This window comes from Odocoileus virginianus, unplaced genomic scaffold (assembly GCF_023699985.2).
Source record: "Odocoileus virginianus isolate 20LAN1187 ecotype Illinois unplaced genomic scaffold, Ovbor_1.2 Unplaced_Contig_10, whole genome shotgun sequence".
NCBI lineage: Eukaryota > Metazoa > Chordata > Mammalia > Artiodactyla > Cervidae > Odocoileus > Odocoileus virginianus.
Window position 1 is genome coordinate 256,213 of NW_027224327.1, and position 25,089 is coordinate 281,301.

Below are 25,089 nucleotides of genomic sequence, written 5' to 3' on the forward strand. Positions count from 1 at the left end.
GAAATGAGGCACTCTATGCTCTGGGAAAAACTGGCAGAACAGGTCTTCAGATAGTTAGATATTTTCAGGAGCCAATTTTATGAGCCCAATTCTTGTATCTCCTCATATCTAGAAAAGCATTCAAATGGTGACAACTGCTCATGACTAGCAGAAACCTTTTGCAAAAAAAAGAAAATATGTGCTTGTTTCCATATTTCCCCTTCAGCAAAATCACATATATATTGACCTTCACCCTACCTCTTTGGAATAGTTCCTCAGGGCTATCTGAGATACTGTCTTCCAGGCTATAGTCCTCACATTTTGCCCCAAATAAAACTTCCTTCACAACTCTCACACTCTGTACTTTTTTTAAGTTGGCAGTTGAGACTCCCAGTTACCTCACCATCAACCAATCAGATAACTGTGCATGAGCTGACCATGCACCCTGTGACCCTCTCCCTCAGTTTCAGAAACCCATCCCTGAAAGCCACTGGAGAGTTCAGGTCATGTGAGCAAGGCACTTGGCACCCTACAATAAACAGGATATTTTCCTCCACCACAATACAGGGGCAGCAGATTGGCTTTGCTGCACATTGGGCAAGTGGAATCAAGTTTGCTTGTTCAGTAACAACAGTCAAGATCCAACCAGGAAAACAAAGTATTAAAGGGAATAATTTTATATGGGAAAACCGGTTACACAAGTAACAGAAAAGTCAGACATGACAACAGCAGGAAATCATTAATACTTATCTTGTCATAAAGGACAAAGGACGGTCACCAGTCATCAGCTAGAGTCGTGCAGGGGAGGCCAGTACCAAGGAGGTGAGGGGAGCTAGTACAGACAAAAAAAAAAAAAAAAAAACAGACACAGGGAGACACCCTCTCTTCTCCTGCAGTGCCTCCAAAGTCAGCGATAGAAGAAACAGCCTACAGCGCTCAGCCCTGCCTCCCATCCCCAGTGCTTCTGGGGCAAGTAAATAAAAGGCGTGTACAAGAATACACTGCTGTAGTACTTAACTAGGTTGCACTTTACATCACTAAAGACTTCCATGCCATCATATTTAAATTCACAATAGACACTTAAAAAATGGGTTTTTCAGCCAAAGGCTTCTACATCCACAAAGGCTTTCAAAACACCTTTACTGCACTCAGACAGCTGTGACAATCAGGTCAACATCCGTTTGAGTGCCTTTGATGTAGCCTTCCAGGTCCGAAGAAAAGGGAGATGAAAGAGAACTTTTCCTCAAGCTGCTGGCACTGCTTTGAACAAATAAACTGTCACAACTGGGACAGATGAGAACTCAGAGAAAGTGCACCTAAGTGAGAGATGTAAACAAGACGTGCAGCTTACTCTGAATGTCTGACAACCAGACAGAGCAGCGAAACCAGAAGTCCTAGCAGACACCCAGATGGCTGTGACCTACACAACAAGCCAAGGAACTTCAAGGAGGTTCTCGAAAAAGAGCAGGGCTGTAGGAGCCACCTCAGAACAGATTAGAAATTAACCGGACATGAACAAGCGCTTCAGAATTATCTGATGGGTCAGGAAACCTGTACCCAGAGGGGTATCAGAACCATGACGATGTGGGCCAAAAATATAAATACATGACCTGGGGTTGAAACAATAATATTGCCAGACCTATGCTGAAACGGGTAAGAGAAGCACATCAGCGGGAGTGGGCGGTTAACTCTGCTTCAGCTCTGTAGTTTTCCCAAAGATACCACTTATGACCTGCAGCGTGAGCTTCTTAAAAAATGAAATTATAGATCAGCATAGTTTTAAGACGGTATACCCTTTCTCCATTTTCCTCCAATGGCCAAATATTGGAAAACTACAGCACAGAATCACGATTCTGATATCCATGAAGTCAAGACACTTAAGTTTTTTTCATTCATAGCCACAAGAGCTCACGCCCCGTAACTTCTAATGCTGTTATAATTCACCCAAGCTCTGTCAGCGCCTACAGCGGACACCGAAGAAAGGTATTCAGAAACTACACGCAGTGATCAGCCGCGGTCCCAGCGCTAGTGCCGGCCGAGACCACGAAGGCAGCGGAACAGAAGCCCCGCCCCTTCCGTCCCGGCGGACTAACAGCAGCCCGAGGTCCGGGCAGTTTCCAAAGCCGACTGAGTAGAGCCGGAAGTGGGCGGCAGCTCCCCGCCCCCCGCAACTACGCGGAAGCCTCCATCCAACATGGCGGACCTCAACCGCCAGCTGCAGGAATATCTGGCGCAGGGGAAAGCGGGCGGCCCAGCGGCCGCGGAGCCACTGCTCGCCGCGGGCGAGGCGAAGGAGCCCGCGGCGGGGGCCGGGGCGTGGTTGGGCCGCGCGGGCCTGCGCTGGACGTGGACGCAGAGCCCCGCGGAGCAGGCGGCGGGACAGACGTGTCTGCCCAGCGTGACGCGCACTCAGCGGCTGATGGCGAGTGGCGTGTGCCTGCTGCTGGCTGCGTTCTGCTTCGGCCTGGCCGCACTCTACGCGCCTGTACTGCTGCTACGCGCCCGGAAGTTCGCGCTGCTGTGGTCGCTGGGTTCTGCGCTGGCACTAGCGGGAGGCACACTCCTGCGAGGCGGCGCAGCGTGTGGACGCCTGCTGCGCGGAGAGGAGGCGCCCTCCCGGCCCGCGCTGCTCTACGTGGTCGCGCTAGGCGCGACGCTATACGCGGCGCTGTGTCTGCGGAGTACGTTGCTCACAGCGCTGGGCGCCTGCGCACAAGTGGCCGCACTGCTGGCCGCGTTGCTAGGCGTGCTACCGCGGGGCGCGGGCACCGCTCTGCGCATCACGCTCGGGCGCTTGGGCCCAGGCGCCGCCCTCGCCAAGGCACTCCCCGTTTGAGGCCCGCGGCTCGCGCCGTCAGAAGGACGCAGACTCCGGCCCCGGGACACCACACGGAGCCCGTCCCCAGGATGCGCCATCGAGAGGACACGGGGAACCGGCTCTAGGCCCAGCGCCAGCCAAGCCAAGGACTGCGCCCGCCCGTTCCCAGACAGCACAGCGTAGAAGCTGCTCCTTTACTGTGCCAGCGAACTATAAACTGAGACACGAACAGTTTGGGAAGCTCCTCGATTTCAGCATTTTGTGCTACACTCGGCAGCAAGTGCTGTGAAAACCAGATTTTGTTTTGAATTGGTGGTACGCTATGAAACATTAGTGATAAATTGCTTTTGCGTTAACCGTGGTCTTAGATTGCACTCAGTAAAAAAAAAAAAGAGAAAATAGCTTTTCCGTTTTGATTGACTGCCCTTATTTTCCCGGATTTCTCTTTCACATTTTGTCACCTAAAAAAATCCAGTGGTAGATCACAGTAGCTTAGTTCCAGTAAATTTGCTTTCTTTCGCTCTTGGAAGTTTTTTCCCTTATTCTTCAACGTGAGTGTATCCATAGGAGTTAGCAGATTAAATGCTGACTTTAGCCACTGGAATTTTTTCAAGTGCTTTAGTTAATACGGTTTATCTCAGTTTTTTCTTATTTTAGTGAAATTGTTAACATGATGTCTTATAAGATTAAAGGACAGTTGGTTCTGCATTACATAAGGAAACCAAGGACCAAGAAGCATGGTAGCCAGTAAGGTGCACGTAAATGCTCAGAAGAGATCCATGGACATAACTCAGCTAAGGAAACGCCTGAGACAGGAAGATAATTCCACATCCAGTTATCCTATTGGATGGAAACCATGGATTTCTACAAGGTCTAGTTTTTCATTCCTAATTTTATGATGTGCTTTTTTAACCAATCTTAATGCAATGTAAGGTGCTTTTCATATCTAGTTGCCAATTTTCATTTTTAGATTTAGCACCTTGGTCTAGGACTTACCTTAATTTATTGCCAGAAAGACTGGGCTCAGTATTCTGGTTAAATCCATAAATAAGACAACGTTTTGTCACTAGCTACATATTAACTAGGAAATAAACTATTTTTTAAGGTTTAATTCTATGCCAGTGGTTCTCAGTTCACATGATTACTTGAGTCAAATCTCAGTTCAGTTGGAATCTCTGGGCTGGGTGGGGGGAGATTGGCATTAGTATTTTTTTTTTTTAAGCTTCCCGTATGATTCCTTTTTCCGCTAAGGTTGAGAACAACTTGAAAGTAATTGTTTCCTGGGACTGGATTAGCGTTGCTTAAACAGGTTGTCAGGCAAGAGTGTTTTGCCTCTTGCTCCAGCCTCAAAATTTGTATTTATAGGCCTTGATCAGTGTCCTAAGCCCTGCTCCAAGAGGTGGACGCTAAAGTAGAGTTACTCCCATCCCCCTTACTTTGAAAGAAGGCTGCTTCTCCCCACTGTCAGTTAATAGGTTTACCTACCTCAAGAGGCACAACTACCCGGTGTTTGTAAAAGCAAATCCACGGTTTTGGGGGAATGATTTATTTTTTTGACTGGAAAACGTACCATTGGCTGCTTTTCCTACCCCCTAGTTAAATCTGTATTTTAGTTCTAAATTTTAGGCTGAAGATTTTACCGAGTTCAGCCCATTTTTATATTGATGCTATTTAAAAATTGTTTTTCCAGCATTTTCCCAAGAATTCACTGTTGGGAAATCTGTTTTTATAAAATTCAAAGCACAATATATTGTATGTAATTTGACAGTGATGATTTAAAATGCAGATATACACATTATGTAATAAATAATGTTGAGTTTTCCGTTTTCTCTAAATGAATTCATTCTCAAAATGCGACCTGGTTATCTGCTTATTGAGGTAGTGTTTTTGAAGTTAAAGCCTTAAAATCTTATGATAAAGTTCTTACCACATGAGTCTCAGGAAAAAAAAAACAACAACAGGAGCCTAATCTGTAGAAAAGGCAGAAGAACCAGAGATCAAATTGCCAACATTCACTGGATCATAGAAAAAGCAAGGGAATTCCAGAAAAAATCTACTTCTGCTTCATTGACTACGCTAAAGCCTTTGACTGTGTGGATCACAACAAACTGGAAAATTCTTAAAGAGATGGGACTACCAGACCACCTTACCTGTCTCCTGAGAAACCTGTATGCAGGTCAAGAAGCAACAGTTAGAACTGGACATGATTCAACAGACTGATTCAAAATTGAGAAAGGAGTTCATTAAGGCTGTATACTGTTACCCTGATGATTTAACTTTCATGCAGAGTAGCATCATGTGAAATGTCAGACTGGTTGAATCACAGGTTGGAATCAAAATTGCCAGAAGAAATATCAACAACCTCAGATATGCAGATGATACCACTCCATTAGCAGAAAGTGAAGAGGAGCTAAAGAGCTTCCTGATGTGGTTGAAAGAGGAGCATGAAAAACCTGGCTTAAACTCAACATTCAAAAAATTAACATCATGGCATCTGTCCCATCACTTCATGGCAAATAGATGGGGGAAAATTGGAAACAGTGACAGATTTTATTTTCTTAGGCTCCAAAAAGACACTTGCTCCTTGGAAGGAAAGCTGTGACAAACCTAGACAGTATATTAAAAAGCAGACATCACTTTGCTGACAAAGGTCTGTATAGTCAAAGCTATGGTTTTTCCAGTAGTTATGTATGGATGTGAGAGTTGAACCATAAAGAAAGTTGAGTGCTGAAGAATTGATGCTTTTGAGTTGTGGTGCTGGAGAAGACTCTTGAGAGTCCCTTGGACTGCAAGATCAAACCAGTCTGTCCTAAAGGAAATCAACCCTGAATATTCATTGGAAAAACTAATGCTGAATCTCCAATACTTCGGCCATGTGATATGAAGAGCCAGTGTACTGCAAAAGACCGTGATGCTGGGAAAGACTGAGGGCGGGAGGAGAAAGGGGCGACAGGATGAGATGGCTGGATGGCATCATTGACACAACGGACATGAATTTGAGCAAATTCCGGGAGATAGTGGAGGACAGAGGAGCCTGATATGCTACAGTCCACAGGATCGGAAGAGTCAGACACAACTTAGCAACTGAACAACAATCAACTGTCTATTATGGTTTTGCTCTCTGGATCCCTTTTTATCCTCTTAGAATTTGATTACAACTTCTTTTAAAGCTATACCAGTAGAGGGCAAATAAAGAATATCCACAAACCTAAAGCAATCTTGAGCCTCCTAAAGGTGTGTTTAGAGCAAGGTGCTGATAAATAGGATGTTTTAAATTGCAAAGTAAAGAGAAAATCTCTTGAAGCCTCTAGGTTCTAACACCCTAAAAAAAAGCAGTGTATGTGTGGTAAACATTTTATCTGCAGAAGTAACTTAGCTTTTTACCATTTTTTAAATTAATGGAGAACCAATGGAGTTTTTATATACTCCAACTAAGTCAATATCCCTTTCCTAAGCAACTACTGACACTTTCCAGCACCACTAAATATGTCAAATAAACCTGTCTCCAATGCCCAACTGAAGTTAAAGTAGTGAGGGTGACCACAGGATGTCCTTTGAAGAAAAAAAAAAGCTTTTTATAAAAACAAAGTAAGGGGTCAATATAGAAAATATCCTGGGGTTATCTCAAACTGAACTTTTGGCTTCCAATTCAAAGTGGGCCAAATGTCCCATTCATTTAAAACTAAAAGAATCTGTTGTGGATGAGACCTTCCTGGCTTACTTTTAATTGAAAAATCCTCTGCCTTAAAAACTGGTGTTTCCACATAGCTAGTGTGGAAGAGGAAGACATTATTTAAATTTTGCAGAACAGGTTTAAGAAAGATTTTGATCCATTCCTTTTCAACTTAATACCATTTGTGAAATGATTTACAGTATTCAAAAGGTATGTGTAGATGATTCCTAGCTTATGTTAAGTTCCCCTTATCAGAAAAAAGCAACTCAAGTCTAAGGTGTAATTACTAGGAGATGCAGCCAAGGGAGACCCTCTGCTTGGACATCCAGATTTTTTTTTCTTCAGTGTATAATTTTCCATTTGCCACAGCAGGTCTAATAAGGCTTTGAATCTAACTTCAAACCACATTATAGTTTTGAAGTATTTTTCACTATGCTACAAAAGTAAGTGTGACAGAATGGCTAGATAAGAATTTGTTTAAAAACAAAATTCACAAATGAGTTAATTTAGATGACTTAGAGATTCCCATCAAGGATGTTCACAAATGTAAGCAGTAGTGGTACACCCCTCAGCAGACTGGAGGCAATGGAAACTAAAGGTTTCCTTAAGGCAAGCACTTGACGATTAGTTATTTTCTGTTAATTCTTGCGTAAATCACATTCTGTATTCATACAAAAACAACTTAATGTTTTTTCTCTGACAACTGTACATATAGAAACAAATTTTCGATTGGACATGAACTTAAATTTGTGGAGGTGCTCCATGTCTCATGACACTTAAAAAAAAAGATTCCAGCTTTTATCTTCACAAACCCATGTGGGATTTCGGGCAGTGAGGGTGGACAGGACCAAACAAGGCCAGCGCCTCTGGGTAGCCAGCAGCAGGCTCTTCGTCTTGCAGGCCTCACTCGGGGCACCTGGCATTCAGCTGCCCCAGAGCGAGTTCAGGGCTACGTGGTGCAGGTCTCCTTTTCTTTCTCTCGGAAAGTCCATAAGTTCTTAAATACTGTCCAGAGAGGCCTAGGGGTTTTGAGCCCCAACTTCTACCGACCCCTCCCACCCCCCCTTGAAGCTCCTCGCCTTGGTGGGCCAGAGTTCATGTTACTCCCTCTACCCCAGTTACTGCCACTCCGGCCCCCTCTAGAAGGGGTACCACTCCCTGGAGGGCCCCCAAAAGGTTCATCTCTGTGGTATCCATCATGGTGGTCTCCATCCAAGGAGCTGGAACGTCCGGACTTAGGCACTCTCTGAGAAGGTCCTGGGCCCCCTCGGCCTGAAATGAAACAGTGGTTTTACATGTGACTTTAAATTTTTAATAACTCCTGGTACAAACATTTACTCTATAATGACAGACAGTGGAACATGTCTGGTTTTGTTTGTTTTCTTAAACAGAGTTCTGAGAACATTACCATGGTACTCAGAGCAGTAAAACTTGTGCCTGCACTTTCCCTTTTCTCATCCCCGCCCTGGCCTGTGGCTGTGCCCCTCAGCATCAACCAGACACAGTGTTCCCCAAGGCTGTGACAGAACCGCTGGGGAGCCAAGAGATAAACACAGAGCCCCTTCTGGAGGTCACAGACCATGCTGGACTGTGCCTACTGTCTATGAGAAGTGTATCTTCACCTTCCTATGCCACCATGGCTGTTCTGGGGGAAGGTTTGAAAAGCACTGACTTAATATTAGAAGCAAGTAAGAAATACAGACTGCTGATGATGTTAATTACAAGTGCTCTACAGAATAAGTATTTACTATGATTATCCTAAAACTATACTTTACTTTTGATTTCTTGTTAAATAACTAAGTAAAATATTCCCTGAAAAACAAAAATACAAAAAGAAACACACTAGCTTTTAGTGCTTCTCCCAGGGATAGTTTTAGTTGTTCCAGGGTTAGACACACAAACTTCTAGGTATCATTAAAATTCTGACTTTTAAAATTTTTTTCCTGAGATGACAGCGTTTGGTCACATCTCCCATCGTGCACTATCAGAAAACTATTGCCAACTTTGTCTTAAATATTTGAATGGAATCTGAATCCAGCTAAGATGAGGTGAGGAAAGATAGCCAAAGGAATTTTGGCTTCTTTTCTTACAAAGCTCAGCCTGGGCCCCCTCATGGTACCCTGGCAGAGAAGCTGTCAGTCAGGATATCACTTCCACATTAGCCACGTGGCCTCAGCCTGGGACTGAGTGTCCTGAGTGCCCACCCCAGCCAGCAACAAAATGTGTGTGTGGGTGGGGACTGGTGACACGGAGTTGTTTCTGAGAGCTCTGCACTTAGAAGAACCAAACTAAGCCTCGGTTGGCCTCGGATAGCCGGTCCCCCGCCGTCCCCGCCGGCGGGCCGTCGCCCGCGTCCCTCGGGGCGCGGCGCGGCGCGCCCCGCCGCGCGTCGGGACCGGGGTCCGGTGCGGAGAGCCCTTCGTCCCGGGACACGGGGCGCGGCCGGAAAGGCGGCCGCCCCCTCGCCCGTCACGCACCGCACGTTCGTGGGGAACCTGGTGCTAAGCCATTCGTAGACGACCTGCTTCTGGGTCGGGGTTTCGTACGTAGCAGAGCAGCTCCCTTGCTGCGATCTATTGAAAGTCAGCCCTCGACACAAGGGTTTGTAAAAAATAAATAAATAAAAAAGAAAACCATTTCCAGATCATATTCCCCAAAGTCCTTGTGACTGTCCACAAACAGAGCTCCTTCTGGGTCCAAAGTAAAAAAAAGTCACAGAACCTGAGAGAAAGCAACCCTCCCTGCCACTGAGACCAGCCTCAAGGGCTCAGAGCAGCCATTACCAGAGCACACTTGCCAATCGAGCAAGAGTCTCACAGGTCAGCAGAGAAAGTACTGGGACAATCTGAAAAAGAGCCGGAGTGGAAAACGTGAATAAACCAGGCACTCCTGGAAGCAAGTGGAGGAGACCTATGCAGAGACTGAGCCTGCAGTCACCCACTGGCTGTACCACAACTGGGAACACGTACCTCTGCAGCCTAAGCCCTGGAGGGTAAAGGACCCCTAGTACCCCAGTGGGGGGTGCCCCAGTAGGGACAGACAGAATAGGCATACACTGGGATGGGGCCTCCGGTAACTCTGAAGCCTTCTTGGCAGGGCTGTAGCACCCACAGCTCCCAAGCCATAATCACCAGCCTCACTTACCTTTGCCTCCTCGATCCTCAGAAGGACCTCCTGGAGCATCCATTTCTCTGTGCTCAGAGGTTCCTGGCCCATCATGCCAGGGGCGCTTTCGGGGTGGTAGAGATGCCATGTCCATGCCTTGGAGAGAAGAGGACCGTTCTCTGCTAGCTGGGGAATGACCATCGTGAGGGGGGTGATCAGGGCGGGGAGCATCACGGAAATGTTCATGTCCTGGCCCTAAAATGGGAAGCACAGATTCACAAGGCTAAGAATCTGACAATCTCATTGTATTTAAGTATGTTCATGCATGTTCAGCTGCTCAGTCATGTCCAACTCTTTGTGACCCCATGGACTGTAGCCTGCCAGGCTCCTCTATCCATAGGATTCTCCAAGCAAGAATACTGGAGTGGGTAGCCATAACCTTCTCCAGGGAATCTGCCCGACCCAGGATCGACCCAGATTGCCTGCATTGCAGGTGGATTCTGCACTGCTGAGCCACTGGGGAACCCCATATTAAAGTACAATGTGACCTAAAGAAGACAAATTATACTGTTAAGTAGCAACTTGAAAAGGAATATTCATTCATGCAAGAAACATTTCCTAAATACCCGCCATAGGCCAGTGACATCACAAGCACACAGAAAGGTCAAGATTAGGGATCAACATACCCCCTAAAACAAGAGTTGGTAAGGTCCAGAAAAGTGGTTCTCAGATTCTTTAGTTTCAGAATGTCTTCACACTCTTAAAAATTATTGAAGACCCCAAAGAGATTTCATCATGAGAGTTCTAACAACATCTGCCATGTTAGAAATTAAGACTGAGAAAACTTTAGTTCATTTAACTATATTTTCCATAAACAAAACTGTTTAGTGAAAAGAGTGGCATTTTGACAAATCTCTTTAATATCTGGCTCAGCAGGAGAAAGCTGGATTCCCCCACCTGCTCCTGCATTCGGTTCACACTGTGGGTTGAAGATACGAAGACAACCCAGCCTCCCAGGGAAAGGTGAGTTGCTGAAGAGAGAACCCAGTGGACCCCTAGGAGAGTCCTCAGACCTCACTCTGAGAACTGTCAGTCAGAGGACCCCTAAGCACAAGCAGCTCTACTGCCTTACCTGGCTCTCTATTTCCATCCCAGGAATCTGGTTTCCGTCCTCCTTCAAAGCGAGGGAACTCATCAGGAGTGGGAAGCAAACCCTTCCTTCCTCCTACACAATGAAACAAAACACCACAACACTCGCAGACTATTCCAGGTGTGCTCACAGCAACCTAACTCTTCATCCCTGTCCTTCCTAGACCCATGGTTTTCAGCTTACCTCGTGGGGTACCCCGACCTCGACCTCTGAGATCTCTTCCTCGGGCTGTTTCATCAGAAGCATCAAAATTCTCCTCTGGTCCAAAGTCTTCGGGCCCAGGAAAGCCATCTCTTCCTCTGGGGGGAGCACGGCCCTCATGTCTTGGGGGTGCTCCTCGTCTAAAGCTGTTAGGAAAAAACAACAGAATATCCATCTAATGGAATACCTTGTAGCTCCAAGTTCATGTTTCAAAGAAGCCTAATTATGTGAGGAAATATGATACAATGTTGAATGGGAGAAAAACAAAACAAAATTATGTATTTTTTTTAAAAGTACCCATTTTATAATATGGCAGGTAAAAATGGGCAAGAGGGAAATGTACTACAATGTGGGGTTTTCAGGCTTTTAGGAATAGTAACAGTGAGCATTTTTAAAGTGCTTATCTCATGCCAAGTGCTTTACAGTGTATTATTTCATTTGTTTTATCCTCACCACCACTTTATGAAAGTGACTCTATTCTACCCATGTGTATTTACATAGGACTCAGAGAAGTTAAGTCACTTACTTAAGAACACACGGTTAAGTGCTGGGATGTGAACTCAACCAGTCTTGACACTCAGTACAGGTTCTTTACCACTGCCTCCCAAATATTTTTCATTTTACCACTCACATCTTTATGTATAAACATGACTTACATAATCAGAAAAGGTGGGGGGGGGGGGCAGAGATCATGCCTACTCACTGTACTTGACTTGTTTGGGGGCATCTGTTCTGCCATCTGCCCTGGCCCATCTCTCTACTCAGGGGCAGGCCTAGGGGCCATAAACTGCACCAATGGCCCCAGCCACAGCTGACTGATGGACGGGAAGGCATCTGGTTTGTGAGTAGCTCACCACTGCCAAGCTGACAATCTCATGCCTGGGCTAGTGGACCATTTCACCACCTCTCAAGAATTCTGGAATTGGGAAACTAAGTGGGCCTGGAGTGATACTGAAGCAGGACCGCTAATGAGGGGTGCCAGAGCTGCAGCAGAAGCCTGTGAGGAAGCAGAAAGAGGGGCCTGCCAGTAGGAAAGGTGTGTGAGCAACCAAGAGAGGCCACGGACACTGGAGAAAGGATCAGAGAGGGGCAAGGGCTTAGGGCCCACCAGGCCTTCTGCTTTTTCCTGAGTTTCCATTTGTTTATCTTATACTCCAACATTTTGAAAAATTTCAAATGTAAAGATGAACATATAGAGCAACAAATGCCCATAATCAGTTCTTAAGATTCTGCCACACAAACCTTGTCTTTTCACTATCTATTTACTAATTCACTTTCTAAGCCTTTTCAAAACCAGCTGTGACATAATGCTTCACCCCTTCATCCTTCAGTAGATTTCTTCTAAGAATACAGACTTTCTCCTATATAACAACACTACTATCATTCTAAATAACATGTAATGGTATTTAATACACAATCCAATTTTAATTTCTCTGTCCTCAAAATGTCCTTTACAGTTGTCTTTATAGTTTTCAATCATACACTGTTATTTAGTGGTCCCATCGCTTCGGTCTACTTTAATCTAGAACAGTCCCCCTCTTGTGTTTTATCTTTTGTGACCTTGACTTTTTAATTTTTATTGGACTAGAGCTTGACATTTTTGAAGGGTCCATACAGGGGTTTTACATAACATTCCACAATGTGAATTCTTCTGATTTTCCCATGATTAGATTCAGGTAAAACATTTCTGGTAAAACTTCTTATACCTTCACAGTGATGCCAGTCTGTCTCACTGTTTAGGATGTAAAAGTGATATGGCAACCAAATGTCATTGTTGTAAAGGTCCATTTTCTCCTTTGCAATTAAGTAATCCATGGAGTGATACCTGGGCAGTGTGAAAATACACTGATTCTCCACAATCCTTTTACTCGATGGCTTTCTACATCCGCTGATGATCCTTGCCTGAATTAATTATGACACTGGTTGCTTAAAATAAGTGATTTTATAAGTCTACATCTGTAACTTGCTGTTTTACTGTAAAAAGAGCTTTCCTTTTTTCACTCCACCATTCCAACTATCTAGGTACCTTCTTAACACCTGTTTTGTAAGTTAATGAGCCATGCTCCTGCAAGCCAAGGAGGGGTACTCCAGATGCTGGGAATTAACCAGAGGGTGAGGGTGCAATTGAGAAGGGGAGGGAAGTGGAGCAGGAGTGTCAGCAGAGGGCGCTCCTCCCCAAGGCAGATTTCGGGAGCGGTCCCCACACAGGGCAGGACTCTTCCCTTGCCCAGGCAAGTTGTACAACTGCCCTGGCGACAGAAGGACAGAGGGACTCTAATCTGCCCTAGTTAGAAAATAGTTCCTGTTACAGACTAAACGTTTTTTTTTGTCCCCGCCACCAAATTCCTATGCTGAAGATCTGTCCCCCAAAGTGACTTTGGAAATGGACCTCTGAGAGCTATTTAGGTTAGATGAGGCTCTGTAGGTGGGGCCCCATGACAGAATATATGCTCTAATAAGAAGAAATACCACAAAGAGCTTGCTCAGTCTCTTTCCATCATGCAAGGGCAAGGGGAGATGGTGCCTGTCTGCAAGCCAGGAAGAAAAATCTCACCAGAAATCTACACTGCTAGGCCTTGATTTGGGACTTCTAGCCTCCAAGACTGTGAGAAAAATCAATTTCTGTTGTTGAAACGCCTCAGTCGATATTTGTTAGTTGAGTAGTGTATCTCCTAACGAGCTGACGCTTCTAAAATATATCTCCCTCTGTAACAGATTCATTTATTCAGCAGTTACTGAGCACCCACAGGGTGTCACCACTACCGCTCTAGGTTCTGAGGACCTCCCTTCAGCAATATGTCAGACTTCTGGGAGATACAAGTAATACACCAATAAATATATCACTAAATGTCAAGGACTGCTAAGTGCTCTGAAGGAACATAAAGCAGAGCAAAGGGACAGGAGGAAAGATCCAAGTGCAGTGAGCCACAAACACCCAGGAGACTGTACTCCTGATGAAAGGAAAAGCAAGTGCAACATGAGCAGGACATGTTTGGCATGTCAGGAATACAAACTGTGAACAGCACAAGTGTCTAGGTGTGGGTCTGTCACTGACGGATGAAATATAACACAAACTCAAACAGAGTAAAATCTGAAACTGCACAGACACAGAGATTCAAGAAATCATGAAAGTTATGTTGGTGCCAAAGCCACTGGAAATGGGGCTCCTGCAGACATAAAAGGCCACTTCAAAGAGTGAATACTTGGATATCATTTAGTGAGCTCTTAAATCTTTTTATTAAAAACTCCCCTCTGAGAGCTGCTTCCCTTGACCCTCCCTTTCACCCTCCCTGGATGTTTTATCAGCCACTCTTCTAACATACCCATGAGAACAGAGATCATCAACCTTTATCTCAGTTACCTACTAGCAAGAATAGCATGATGAGAAAAGACATGGGAGAGACGACTGTGGCAGGAGGATAGGGGTGCTGGGCAGCACAGCACGGGCTCTGCAACTGGATGGCCAGAGCAGGAGCTGCCCTTACATGCACCATCCGTGGACCCTTCCAAGGTCAAGAAACTGCTCTCTAAGTGGCATCCCTCACCTGTACAGGCTGAGAGTAACACCTAAACTCACAACTCACTCCAACAGTTGAATGAAGTAACATCTGGCACACAGTAAATACTCAATTATCATCATTGATTATTTTGAGTCTCACTTGAGATTTCACTAATTGTTGTTTTTTACTCCCTACTTCTTCTATTCATTTTTTTACCCCAAACAAGTCAAGTGTCCAAGCCTGACCTCAACCTATTTGAACAACACGATTATTCTTCAGCTTGATTGGGTTTTGTTAAGATCTTTAAGCAATTACACAAGAACTATCTACTCAATAATTCCTTTATTCTCTATCTAGATTTCTGTCTCATATTTCATCATTCCAACCAAGAGAACCTGGAGATTTCTATTCAAACCCAAGAAACTTTACAGTACACAGGCCCACCTATCTGTTTAAAATGACCAAGAAATAAGCAAATAGAGAACGATTTCTAAACTGCAGAGATAATAGAGAACCACATAGATGTTAAAAGGCATATTATATTAGGTCTAAACACAAAACCTAGAGAGGGGAGGGCACTCTCTCCCCAGTGAAGGAGGAAAGAGATCCATATGGACAGAACAGATGGGAAGCTCCAGGGAGGAGGACATGGACCCATACAGCGTCTGGCCCACCTTTCTTCTCTGCGCCCTCGGAACCGCGGGTCCTCAGGGTCCCGGGGGAAGCGGTCGTCTCCAGGTCTGCGGCCTTCCCACGCCCCTGGGGGGCCCCGGGCTGCACCCCGGGCATCCCCCTCACTGAACTCCCTGTGGTCAGGGGGGAACGGAGGCCCAGGACCCCCACGCCTCCACTTCTCTTCTTGTGGTAAAGGGCCTCCTCGCCCCTCAAATTCACGTAACCGGTGGCCAAAGCGCTTGTCGGGGTGGAAGTCGTCTGGTCTGCTGAAGTCATCGGGGAATTCGGGGTGAGGGCCGCGCCTATCAGGGGGACCCCTGCAGTCCTGGCTGCCCCGGAAAGGCCCCCTCTCGGGACCGTGCTCGGGGCCGCTGCTCTGCTCGTGCCGCCTCTCTGACATTGGGCCCATGTGATGGTTTGGAGGGCCGCGCGAATCACCTAAAGGAAACAAAACTGATGTTTACCTTGTCTTCCAGGAATCCTGTCAACATAGGTCTGATTTTCAGCATCTTAAAATTTCAGAATGCAGTCTTTTACTGAGAGTGTTTTCCCTCCTTGGTTCCCAGCGTACTTAGGAGACAAATGTCTCTAAGGCATCATATAATGAAAAGATCAAGGGTTTGGGGGTACAGACTTCAACTTCATCAATTCATTGGCTAACCAACTCAACAGCTGCAGTAAAGGCTCATTCAGAACGCAAGAACATCACAGGTATAAGGATGAGCCTCCCTTCCTGCCCCCATTCCTTCAGAGTGTTGTTGGGCCCACTGCTCCACACCCAGGCAACTCTTGCTGAAGGTCGGCCAGGAAGCCAAGTGCACGGGATTCACCTCTGCACTTGTGACAGCCTGCAAAGCCCACCACAGGGCCACCAGGCCACACTGCCCTGAGGTCTTTCCTTTAACTCCTAGTCCACTTAACTTGATTTGTTCACTGATGCTTTGATTCTTAACAAAATCTTCTGTAATGTACGTGGAAGCATGGGCCTCTCTAATAACTGCTGGGTGACCAAACAGCCTGCTGTTCTTCAGTTTCAGGGTTTATAGAAACACTTTTTCTGACCCTTTCTAGAACATCCTTCATCTATAGTATCACCACCATTCTTCACAGACAGTGTGTAGAAATTAAAGATTTTTAAAAAATATTTTAATATATGCAGTATAGTTACTGAATAAAAATGAAAAGAGACCAATTACACTTAGTTTATCTCCTAACTGTAAAGGGGTTTGTTTTCCTGGCTACTGAATGATACCTGCAGCCACTGTAAATGTACACCTCTTTTCTGTCAACATACAATTTAAATCAAATATTTTTTTAAGGTAGATAGCAAAAGGGACACTCTTGCTTCTAACTTCTAAAAATGTAATCCCTGCACTTTGCCAGCTCGTGACTTTTACTGTTTTTTCCCAGCAATAAAGACAAACTTCCTTTCCTTACATCACAGTCAGTCATAATCCTTACCCTTCCAACACCTTCCTCTTTCATTTTTACTCACTTCTCTTAGCCATTTCAATTCCTCTTCATCATTCAACATGGGTAAAAAAACTTGGAAATCTCAGTATAAAAACACACCATGAGAAGTGTTTTTCTTCTAAAAACACCATTAGACAAGTATCTTCTCTTTTAACTTTTTCTATCCCCTCTGCCTTCTTTCCTTCCATGAAACCAGTCCTCTAGTGCTGAGGAAAAGTATCTTCTAAGTTGCCTTTTTGTTCAAATACCCCAAGGCTCATTTCCTCCTGGTAAACAGCCCCTCACTTCACAGTGTGATCCTGCAGCTAAGGGCTCATCCTCTGACTTCACATATTTCAGAGTGGTGTGACCTCAGACACTGCAGCCCTCTGACCTGAGGAAGCTGAACACATTCCATTTGGACTTACCCATGAATAACAATCCTCCCATTACCTCTACCTGCTTAAAAATACCCTGGCTCCTCCAAGGAAAGAAACCCACCACTACAAATTAGAAGGGATGTGGCCGCCGGTGACGGGGGCGGCGGCGCTGGTTAATCCAGTAGGGGATGGCAGGGCCACTTTCTCGGCTCCCCCTTCTCCCTTTGGTCCCTGGGAGGAGAAAGAGGGGGGGGGGGGTGTTGGAGGGGAGTGAAGAGAAAAGGGGAAGAGCAAGGAGGAAAGGGAAGTAGGTGGAGACAGACACAAGGTAGGGGAAAGGGAGAGAGGCAGGCTCTCAGTTTGCTGATGGCTGTATCTTGTGGGTAACAGACTTCTTTTCTTAGGGTCCCCAAATCCAGAGATTGGCTCTTGAAGCTTTCTTTTTCCCTGGTAGTCACCACTTCCACATGGTAAGACTAAAAGAAACATTCTCCTAATTCTTTTACCTCTCCCTTCCTATTTCTAACAACTCGCATAAATTCACAACTAAGCTTTAAATTCCCAGAGTCCCAGGCTGAATATGCTGACCAGGACTTTGCCTAATCTGATCAAATGGGGGCAGAACCCTCACATGTACTACAAGGTGCTGTGGGCTTAGCCACTTACAACTTAAAAGGGGTCTAGTTCTCTGTAGTGATGTCTCCACAATATTCATGATTCTCTGGTGTGTTCCTCCCATGAAAAGGCGAACTCTGTGCTTTTCATAGTATCAACAACCTGAGGCACAACACACTGGAACACAGCTTTCTTCTTTTCAAAGGGTACAGAAGAATGCAACCAGGAAACAATATATGACACAATTTGAGGGGAAGGAGGGGGTGATACCAGAAACACTGCTGAAACGTCTGAATTCTTTATCCCATCAAAAATTCAAACAGAAACTGTTCCGTTTTCTGGCATGGTAAAAATGTACACTTGCATCAGATTAACACAGAAAACACTCCCATTTCCAGGACAAGGCTGGCTTGCAGCACAGGCCCTGCTCCTGGTGGCTGTCCAAGCAGTTTCATCACCCGCCTCTGGTAGTGAGGAGCTGTGCCCTCTGGGCGGCATTCAGGCTACCCAAAGCAAATCTATGAAGACAACATAAGGCAAAGCTCTGACCTGAATTGACTATTCTCTTATTTTTCCTAGAGGTTCAAATGATCACATTCTATCAATTACTTACCAGTAAAACTGAAAGATTTACCCAAAGAAGGTAGAATATAATCTCTTATTCAGCCGAGCAGATATTTACCTTTGTTAGGGCCAGGTCCTTGTCCAGGGTTAAGAGGGGGGATGCGACCTTGTGCTCCCTGCTGCCCTAGTCCTGGTATCAGGGGTGGGGGGCCTGCATTCTGTCCTTCCTGAAAAGACGTGTTTAAAGCGGGGGTGTGAAATCAAAGGCTTATGCTTCATGAACAGCAATTTTATCATAATGTGACAAGATAAAAACATCAGGTTGCCGCAAATCTTCCAGTAGTACATAAACAGCTAGGAGAACTGTCCTTATATCAGGGGAAAGAAGATACTTCTCTGACCATAATAAAAGGAAACATATATTTTAAAACTGCTGATAGGTTTATTTAAAGCTAGATCTTTACTTATAATGCCAAGCCAAAACCTCAATGGAAAGTCGGAAATCATAACATAAAAACAACAACACTCTGCACAGAGATGGAATTTCTGGCAAAAGTAAAGACCTGGAGACCTTCCAGGACAGGTAAACTCTGCTCTTGCATCCATGATCCCTTTCCAGCTACAGAAAATAATTCATCCTCTCAAAGGTTATGACCAGGTTTAAAAGATGGGGAGCAGGAGAGCAGGAAAGGGGCCCCTGATGCGCAAGGCGCTCACTCACTGCGCTCCCCTTTCACTGCCTTCTCTCTGCTGTCTAACTCCCCTCAGCCCAGCACCCGCTGCTGCTCACAGCTTCTGTCTGACACGCACTTGCTGCTCTGATCCTCATAACCTCCTCGCTCTGCAGCCCCAGAGCTCAACCCGAGCTTGTCCCTAGTCCTGATACTCTGTATTTCCACCTAGCCATTTCTAAATTCTGATTCCCCACACTGCCCAGTGGTCGTGGATCTGGACTCCTGACAAATAATCAAATATACATCTAGTCATTCCTTCATGTAAAAAATGCATTAGTGACTGAACCTACCATCAACAGCAAAACTGCTTCCACATTCCCAACTAACTACAAAAGCAGCCTTGACAGGACTCACTCACAGCTCTGCAGTCATGAACTGCCACCACGAGTTCAACACCAGTAGTGTCCACACTCCCTGTTTCCTGTGCCTTTTACTGCAGGGCAGCGCTTTTCAACATTTTTCATGTTGAAAGCATGTTAGCACTTGAAAGCAATTCCATTAAATCTAACCAATTAGAACGACTGATTTAAATAACTGACCTGGTCAAGGTGAAGAAAGTCAGATATCAGCATAAGAAATACAAGCAAAGCTTTTCATCAGACAACTTCTGAGACATGAAATGCCCTCTAATGTATTAATCCTCCATTTTCACTCCAGTATTTCTACAGGTAAATTAAATTTTAGAGCCATTTTGCTTTTCTTGTATAAAATCTTCTACTATATGAAACAATATAAACATTAAATTGTCGCCACAGATGTGTCCTCTGGAATCTGACGTGTTTACATAATTTCAGTCGCTAAAGTTCATCATATTTTTAGCCTACAAAACGAAAACTGTTCATTCACTAACATAAGGTTAGGTAGGTAAATATGATAAATATTTATAATATAAATATAATATAAAAACTCCGGGACTTGGTGATGGACAGGGAGGCCTGGTGTGCTGCAGTCCATGGTGTTGTAAAGAGTTGGACATGATTGAGCGACTGAACTGAATATAAAAAACATACACTAATATACACTGTATTAATAAAATATAAAATATTTTTAAGTTTTAGGACAGTTCTGGATGGTAAACTTAGATTTATTAAACATCCTAAGTTCTGAAATGTGCCCAATAAATTCTGGAAATAGATTTAAATGCCATCAAATTCTTCATTGCTATGCCATTTTTAACGTCTGGAAGATGTGCTGAAGAGGAACACAATCTAGTTATTTTAATTTGGTGAATCCACTGGTCACCTTCACATTACAGACACTCAGAGGTGGTGTATGTTCTATACACAGGTGGTGTATGTTCTACACACAGCATCCACAGTAGGCCCTCTTCCATGGGAAACAAGAGCTTTTCAAAAGGTGAAGACCCAGGGAATCAACAGTGGTGCATTCACTCACTGTGGTTACAAACCAAGTTGTTCACACCCAAATAATTCTTTCAGACTATGAAATTCATAAAAAAAACACAGAGTCAAACAGCGTTCAGTCCACTCGTGCCCATGCATTCTTCTGTAATTTGGCCCAAGAAAACTGAACTTCCACTACCTCTCAAGCATAGCTCAGCAAATGGATGCAAAAAAAACTTGGCTGACAATAACAGAATTCTCTAAAGTGGGCCAAGAAAATTTCTGCAAAAATACTTCCTCTTGAAAATATTCTTATATGTGAACTAAAAACAACTTGAATAGAAGGGTCACCATTTGAAAACATGCAATTCTGCGCTAACATCTCTAAAAGTTCAATTAAATGAAAATAGTGAGAACACAGTCTACAGTATACTCAAGAGTTAAACATCCCAGACTATCTTAAGAGTAGAGCTGGCAGGCAGATCAACAAGTGCCTCAGTTATCTGGAAGCCCATGAAACACCAGCCTATGAAGTTTAAAGGGCCCACAAAAGGGAACAGGATAGACCTGGAGCCCCCCATGCTCCCTCCTCAGCACCACAAATCTTTTAGAGCCCTGAGACAAATATGAACTGTATTCAATCAGGAGTTCGTCTTTTCTGGAAGAGGCTGAGAGTAAAGATTCTGTTGCAATATATTTAATGATCTACTTAATTACTCTTATTTCTTTCTTCAGCCATGATGCTATTCACAAGCCACTGTCGCTACTTGAGATGTCTACACCAGCTGTTCCTTCCTTTCACAGCACTTCGAAGTGCTGCCTCAGTGCAGAATGTATTTTCCCAAAGTGTAATGCCTACAAGTTGGAAATAAGTAATACCTGGTTGAAGGGGGCCCGGGGCCCATCACCTAGCAGAGCTGTTTTCTGCTGCTGGAATGGTATTGGCCCTTGAGATGGATGTGGCCCTCTTGCCGGGTTCTGCTGTCCCTGAGGTCCAGGGGGCCCTTGCATGCCACCCTGGGGTGGAGGTCCCAAAGAGCCCTGGGGCGGCCCCTGCTGACCTTGTGAGCCTGGAGGCCCCCTCAATTCCTGGGGAGGGCCCAGCATCGATCCTTGGGGTGGAGGGCCCTGCATGCCTCGCATCTCCTGAGGACCTCGCATCTCCTGAGGGCCATGTCCCAGCAGTCCACTTGGAGGATGAGGTCCTCTCATCTCTTGAGGCGGGTGACCCAGCATCATCCCTTGGGGAGCAGGACCCTGGTTCTCTCGGGGGCCTGGAGGACCCTGCATTCCTCTTGGATTCAATCCCATCAGAGGTCCCTGAGACACAGGACCTTGGATCCCTTGAGACCCTGGCCCACCTTGTATCCCGTGAGGATGGGGAGGTCCTTGCATTCCTCTGGGACCAGGTGGTCCCTGCATACCTGGAGTACCAGGAGGTCCCTGAGGGCCCAAGTGACCCTGGGGACCAGGTGGGCCTTGGGGGCCTATGTGACCTTGTGGGCCAGGTGGGCCCTGAGGACCCAAATGACCTTGAGGACCAGCATTACCCTGGGGTCCAGGTGGTCCTTGAGGTCCCAGAGGGCCATGAGGTCCGGGATGCCTTTGTATTCCCTGGGGCCCATGCATGTCCTGAGGCCTCGGCAACCCCTGGGGCGGTCCCTGGGGTCCTTGTGGTCCCATGAATCCTTGCGGCCCCCCACCTCCCTGATGCAGTGGAGGGCCTTGTGGTCCCATTTGTCCCTGTGGTCCAGGGGGTCTAAACTGTCCCTGTGGACCTGGAGGCCCCATTTGAGCCATGTTCATTGACAGCTGCTGAGATGGATGAGGCTGTTGAAAACCTTGAGGAATCTGAGACATTGGACCTTGTCCTGGAAAGGGCTGGGGTCCCAGGAGAGGGGTGCCAGATGAAGGAGGAGGCTGAATCTGCTCAGCCTGTTTCTGTGCAAGTCTTTCAATTTTAAGTTGCTAGAAAGAAACAGAGGAAAAGCATGCTAATAAATATGATATTATTACTATCACTTACTTTGCTTGGGGAATCTCAAAACAAACATAAGACATTACTGATTGACCTCTTAATGCCCCAACAATAATTAAAATCCATATGATATTCAGATGTTCTGAAGGTACTCAAGCTTCTAGACTCTAAAATGCTTCTTTCCAGGTGCTGGGAAACAGCAGCCAGGACTATTTATATCCATCTTGATCAGGGAAATCCCAACAATTTACTAGTGTTTTATCATTCTAAGTAGCTATCAAGGTAGGAAAAATAAGAACAAACCACCTGCTCTAAAGCTAATAGAAAATTCTTTTTATCTATGGATAAATATGTGAATCCAAATTAAAACTGTTGGTTTTACCTTGTCTATTAAAAATGTATGTTCAGCTGAGGTCTACTCATTGCTTGACTGGTCTGGTTTTAAAAGTCTTAGAAACAGGATTCTGCTAGAAACTAGCTTCCTGATGTAGCAATAAGAAATGATACTGCTCATCTGACCCATGTGAGAGTTCCTTTCCTTCTCCTCAGAGCATATCAATACAAAAACATTAAGCACTACTTTCTTAGATCATCTTGAATTCCCTCAAAAGTGTCACACACCTCCAGAAGTTGTGGGTTAGTATACTGTAATGTGGCCATCTCTTGTTCAATTTCTGCTTGTGTTTTTTTCTTCTCTTCCAATTTAATGTCTTCTTTTCTGTCATTCAATACCTCGTTTGGGGCAGGAATTGGAACTTTGTTTTGCATCCATGCCTTGGGAATGAAGAGAACATTAAAGTATACCCTAAGTGTGTAAATTATAAAGACAGAATGAGAAAACCATTCTATAATATCACGGGCTCATTCCAACCTGGTGAATACAAGTTGATGCAGCTGGTGAATTATCTTTATTTCTAACTCTAATTCTCTAATTCTTAGCGACACAGGAATAGAGTTAGGCAAAGCACATTACTACGTAGAAATTGCTAAGCTGAAAAAGCTGCAAGATTTCACATGCTATTAAGATGCAAAGCCTGCCTGCCTCTTCAAAAGGGCATGTGCACTTTTGCACATTGTGTGAGGGAACAAAGTGGAAGACAGAAAAAATATGTTGAAGAGGGTCAACATATTCTTTCCACTCCAAGTCTCTTATCTTCTTCCAATAACTTGGATAATAATAAGGAGGTGAGGATAAAAGAATATCCAGAGAAGATTCATGACAAACTCAGCACTAACTGCAAAGCAGCAGATGGAGACTATGTCTAATAATGCCTGAAATGTGTGAAGAAAGCTCCAGAAAGTCTATAGGACAGCCAGACATACTTTCAAGAGATGAGATAATACAAGGGAAACCTATGCCTGCACCTCAGCGAGACTCACTAGTTCCCCGCGCATGAGGAGGGCACGGAGAAGGGATGAGGGTGCACGTGGACTTCCTCACCTGCTGGAACTGAGCAGGGATGGGCTTTGCATATGGAACCTTCTTCTGAGGCACTTTTTTCTGATCCTTTTGCATCACCTCCTCCATTCCCCAATCTAAACCTGGAATTGTCATTTCAATTTCATTTGACTCATCTTTCCCTGTAACCAAGAGAAGCAGTTAGTGAAGGAAATGAAAGAAAGTGGCCATCTCATCAGTGAATGTATTTTTGAAAGAACAAATTCTAAATATTATACAGCTTATATCACTTTTATCAATGTTTCTCAACATACATCATTTTGACATTTTTAAAATAACTTAATATCACAATTACAGGAAACAAGTAAAATTACAGAAAAAGTTTAGGTACAACTTCTCTTACCCATCTGTTCTTGTTCCATAGCTAATTTCAGTTGTTCTGGTATGCCCATCCCTGGAATTACTGCCAGACTATTAGGTTCAAGGTCATCTATAAATAGGAATATAGCCATTGTCAATAGAGATTTCACAAATGTAGTGGGCCAATAAAATTAACACTTTATAAAAATTATTGTTAGAGGTTCATAAATCAATAAACTATAAAACTAAAATTCATTTTACATAACCTTCTCAATACTTAACATTTTTACTACAGATTATCATATTTCAAAGAAGAATAAACATGCAAGAACCTCACCATATTCCACTCCATCTTCAGACATTCCAGGTAACAGGTTGAGGTTGTATCGATCTCGCATTTTATCACCTGGTCGGTTTCGGGTCCAAAATTTGCTGTCAAAGTAAAAGTATTTGGAGGGAGGAGGAGAGAAGCAGAGTTTTAGTGTATCTCTGGGCACTTAACAATACTAAGCAGTCTTCTGGCAAAAACAACAGAGTTTTAAAATGCCTTATTCTAAAAATTTTTAATGTAGATTTTTTTTAATTAGAAGGCAAAACAAACCTCAAATAACAAAGTCATATTCAATACTCAATCTCCTTGTAATATATTATTTATAAACCACTGCAAACATGTCCTTAAAAGTAAGTTAGAAAATAAATAAATACATTCATCTATGAATAAACTAAATATACATTTATCTCCAGCTGCTCCATAAACACAGCAATTCCTTGTTATTTCTGACACAGAGCTTACCTAGTATGGTCATTTGAGCCTGAGCAGAGAATATGTCCAAGGGGATGCCAAGCCAGACTCCAGATCATTCCTTCATGGGCCATCTCCATTCCACCCACTTCTTTCTCTACTCTGTAAGGGCACCACAGAAAGCGGTCTTTTTCACAGAAGTCATTCAGCTTCTCCTCCGCCAAAGAAGGTACTTTCTTTTAGTGTAATACAAAGCTACCAAACTTGGTAACTTTGAATCTGGTCAATTCCACAGGTTTCAGAGGTACCAGCTGTGATCAGTAACAGTTTTCCAAAGAGCACCTCAGGGGGGAAGGCCTTAGAAATTACACTACCACAGGACACAAGGAGGTCGGTCTTCCTCTCCCTTTATAAGACTTCC

General features: G+C 44.5%; 2 protein-coding genes across 8 annotated transcripts in view; one reads left to right on the forward strand and one right to left on the reverse strand.

Moving 5' to 3' along the window:
• The first annotated feature begins 2,098 nt into the window (after positions 1-2,098).
• Positions 2,099-2,906, forward strand: SFT2D3 (SFT2 domain containing 3). Its single transcript, XM_020886353.2, has one exon. It carries the CDS (start codon positions 2,174-2,176, stop codon positions 2,813-2,815), a length of 642 nt encoding a protein of 213 aa, XP_020742012.1. The 5' UTR covers positions 2,099-2,173; the 3' UTR covers positions 2,816-2,906.
• A 4,192-nt stretch (positions 2,907-7,098) lies between these two features.
• Positions 7,099-25,089, reverse strand: part of WDR33 (WD repeat domain 33) — a 115,704-nt gene continuing 97,713 nt past the window's right edge. For 4 of the 7 annotated variants that reach the window (XM_070463950.1, XM_070463953.1, XM_070463952.1 and 1 more), the window contains 12 exons: positions 24,720-24,830; positions 24,264-24,358; positions 23,970-24,056; positions 23,609-23,748; positions 22,789-22,941; positions 21,069-22,157; positions 18,231-18,339; positions 15,101-15,539; positions 10,909-11,072; positions 10,708-10,800; positions 9,615-9,830; positions 7,099-7,742 (listed from right to left, as the gene is read on the reverse strand). In XM_070463950.1, coding sequence (XP_070320051.1) covers positions 7,513-7,742; positions 9,615-9,830; positions 10,708-10,800; positions 10,909-11,072; positions 15,101-15,539; positions 18,231-18,339; positions 21,069-22,157; positions 22,789-22,941; positions 23,609-23,748; positions 23,970-24,056; positions 24,264-24,358; positions 24,720-24,830 — 2,926 coding nt within the window. In that variant the 3' untranslated portion in view covers positions 7,099-7,512. Of the gene's footprint in view, positions 7,743-9,614; positions 9,831-10,707; positions 10,801-10,908; positions 11,073-15,100; positions 15,540-18,230; positions 18,340-21,068; positions 22,158-22,788; positions 22,942-23,608; positions 23,749-23,969; positions 24,057-24,263; positions 24,359-24,719; positions 24,831-25,089 lie in introns of those variants that run through there. The other 3 variants (XM_070463955.1, XM_070463957.1, XM_070463956.1) reach the window with 3 other exon arrangements.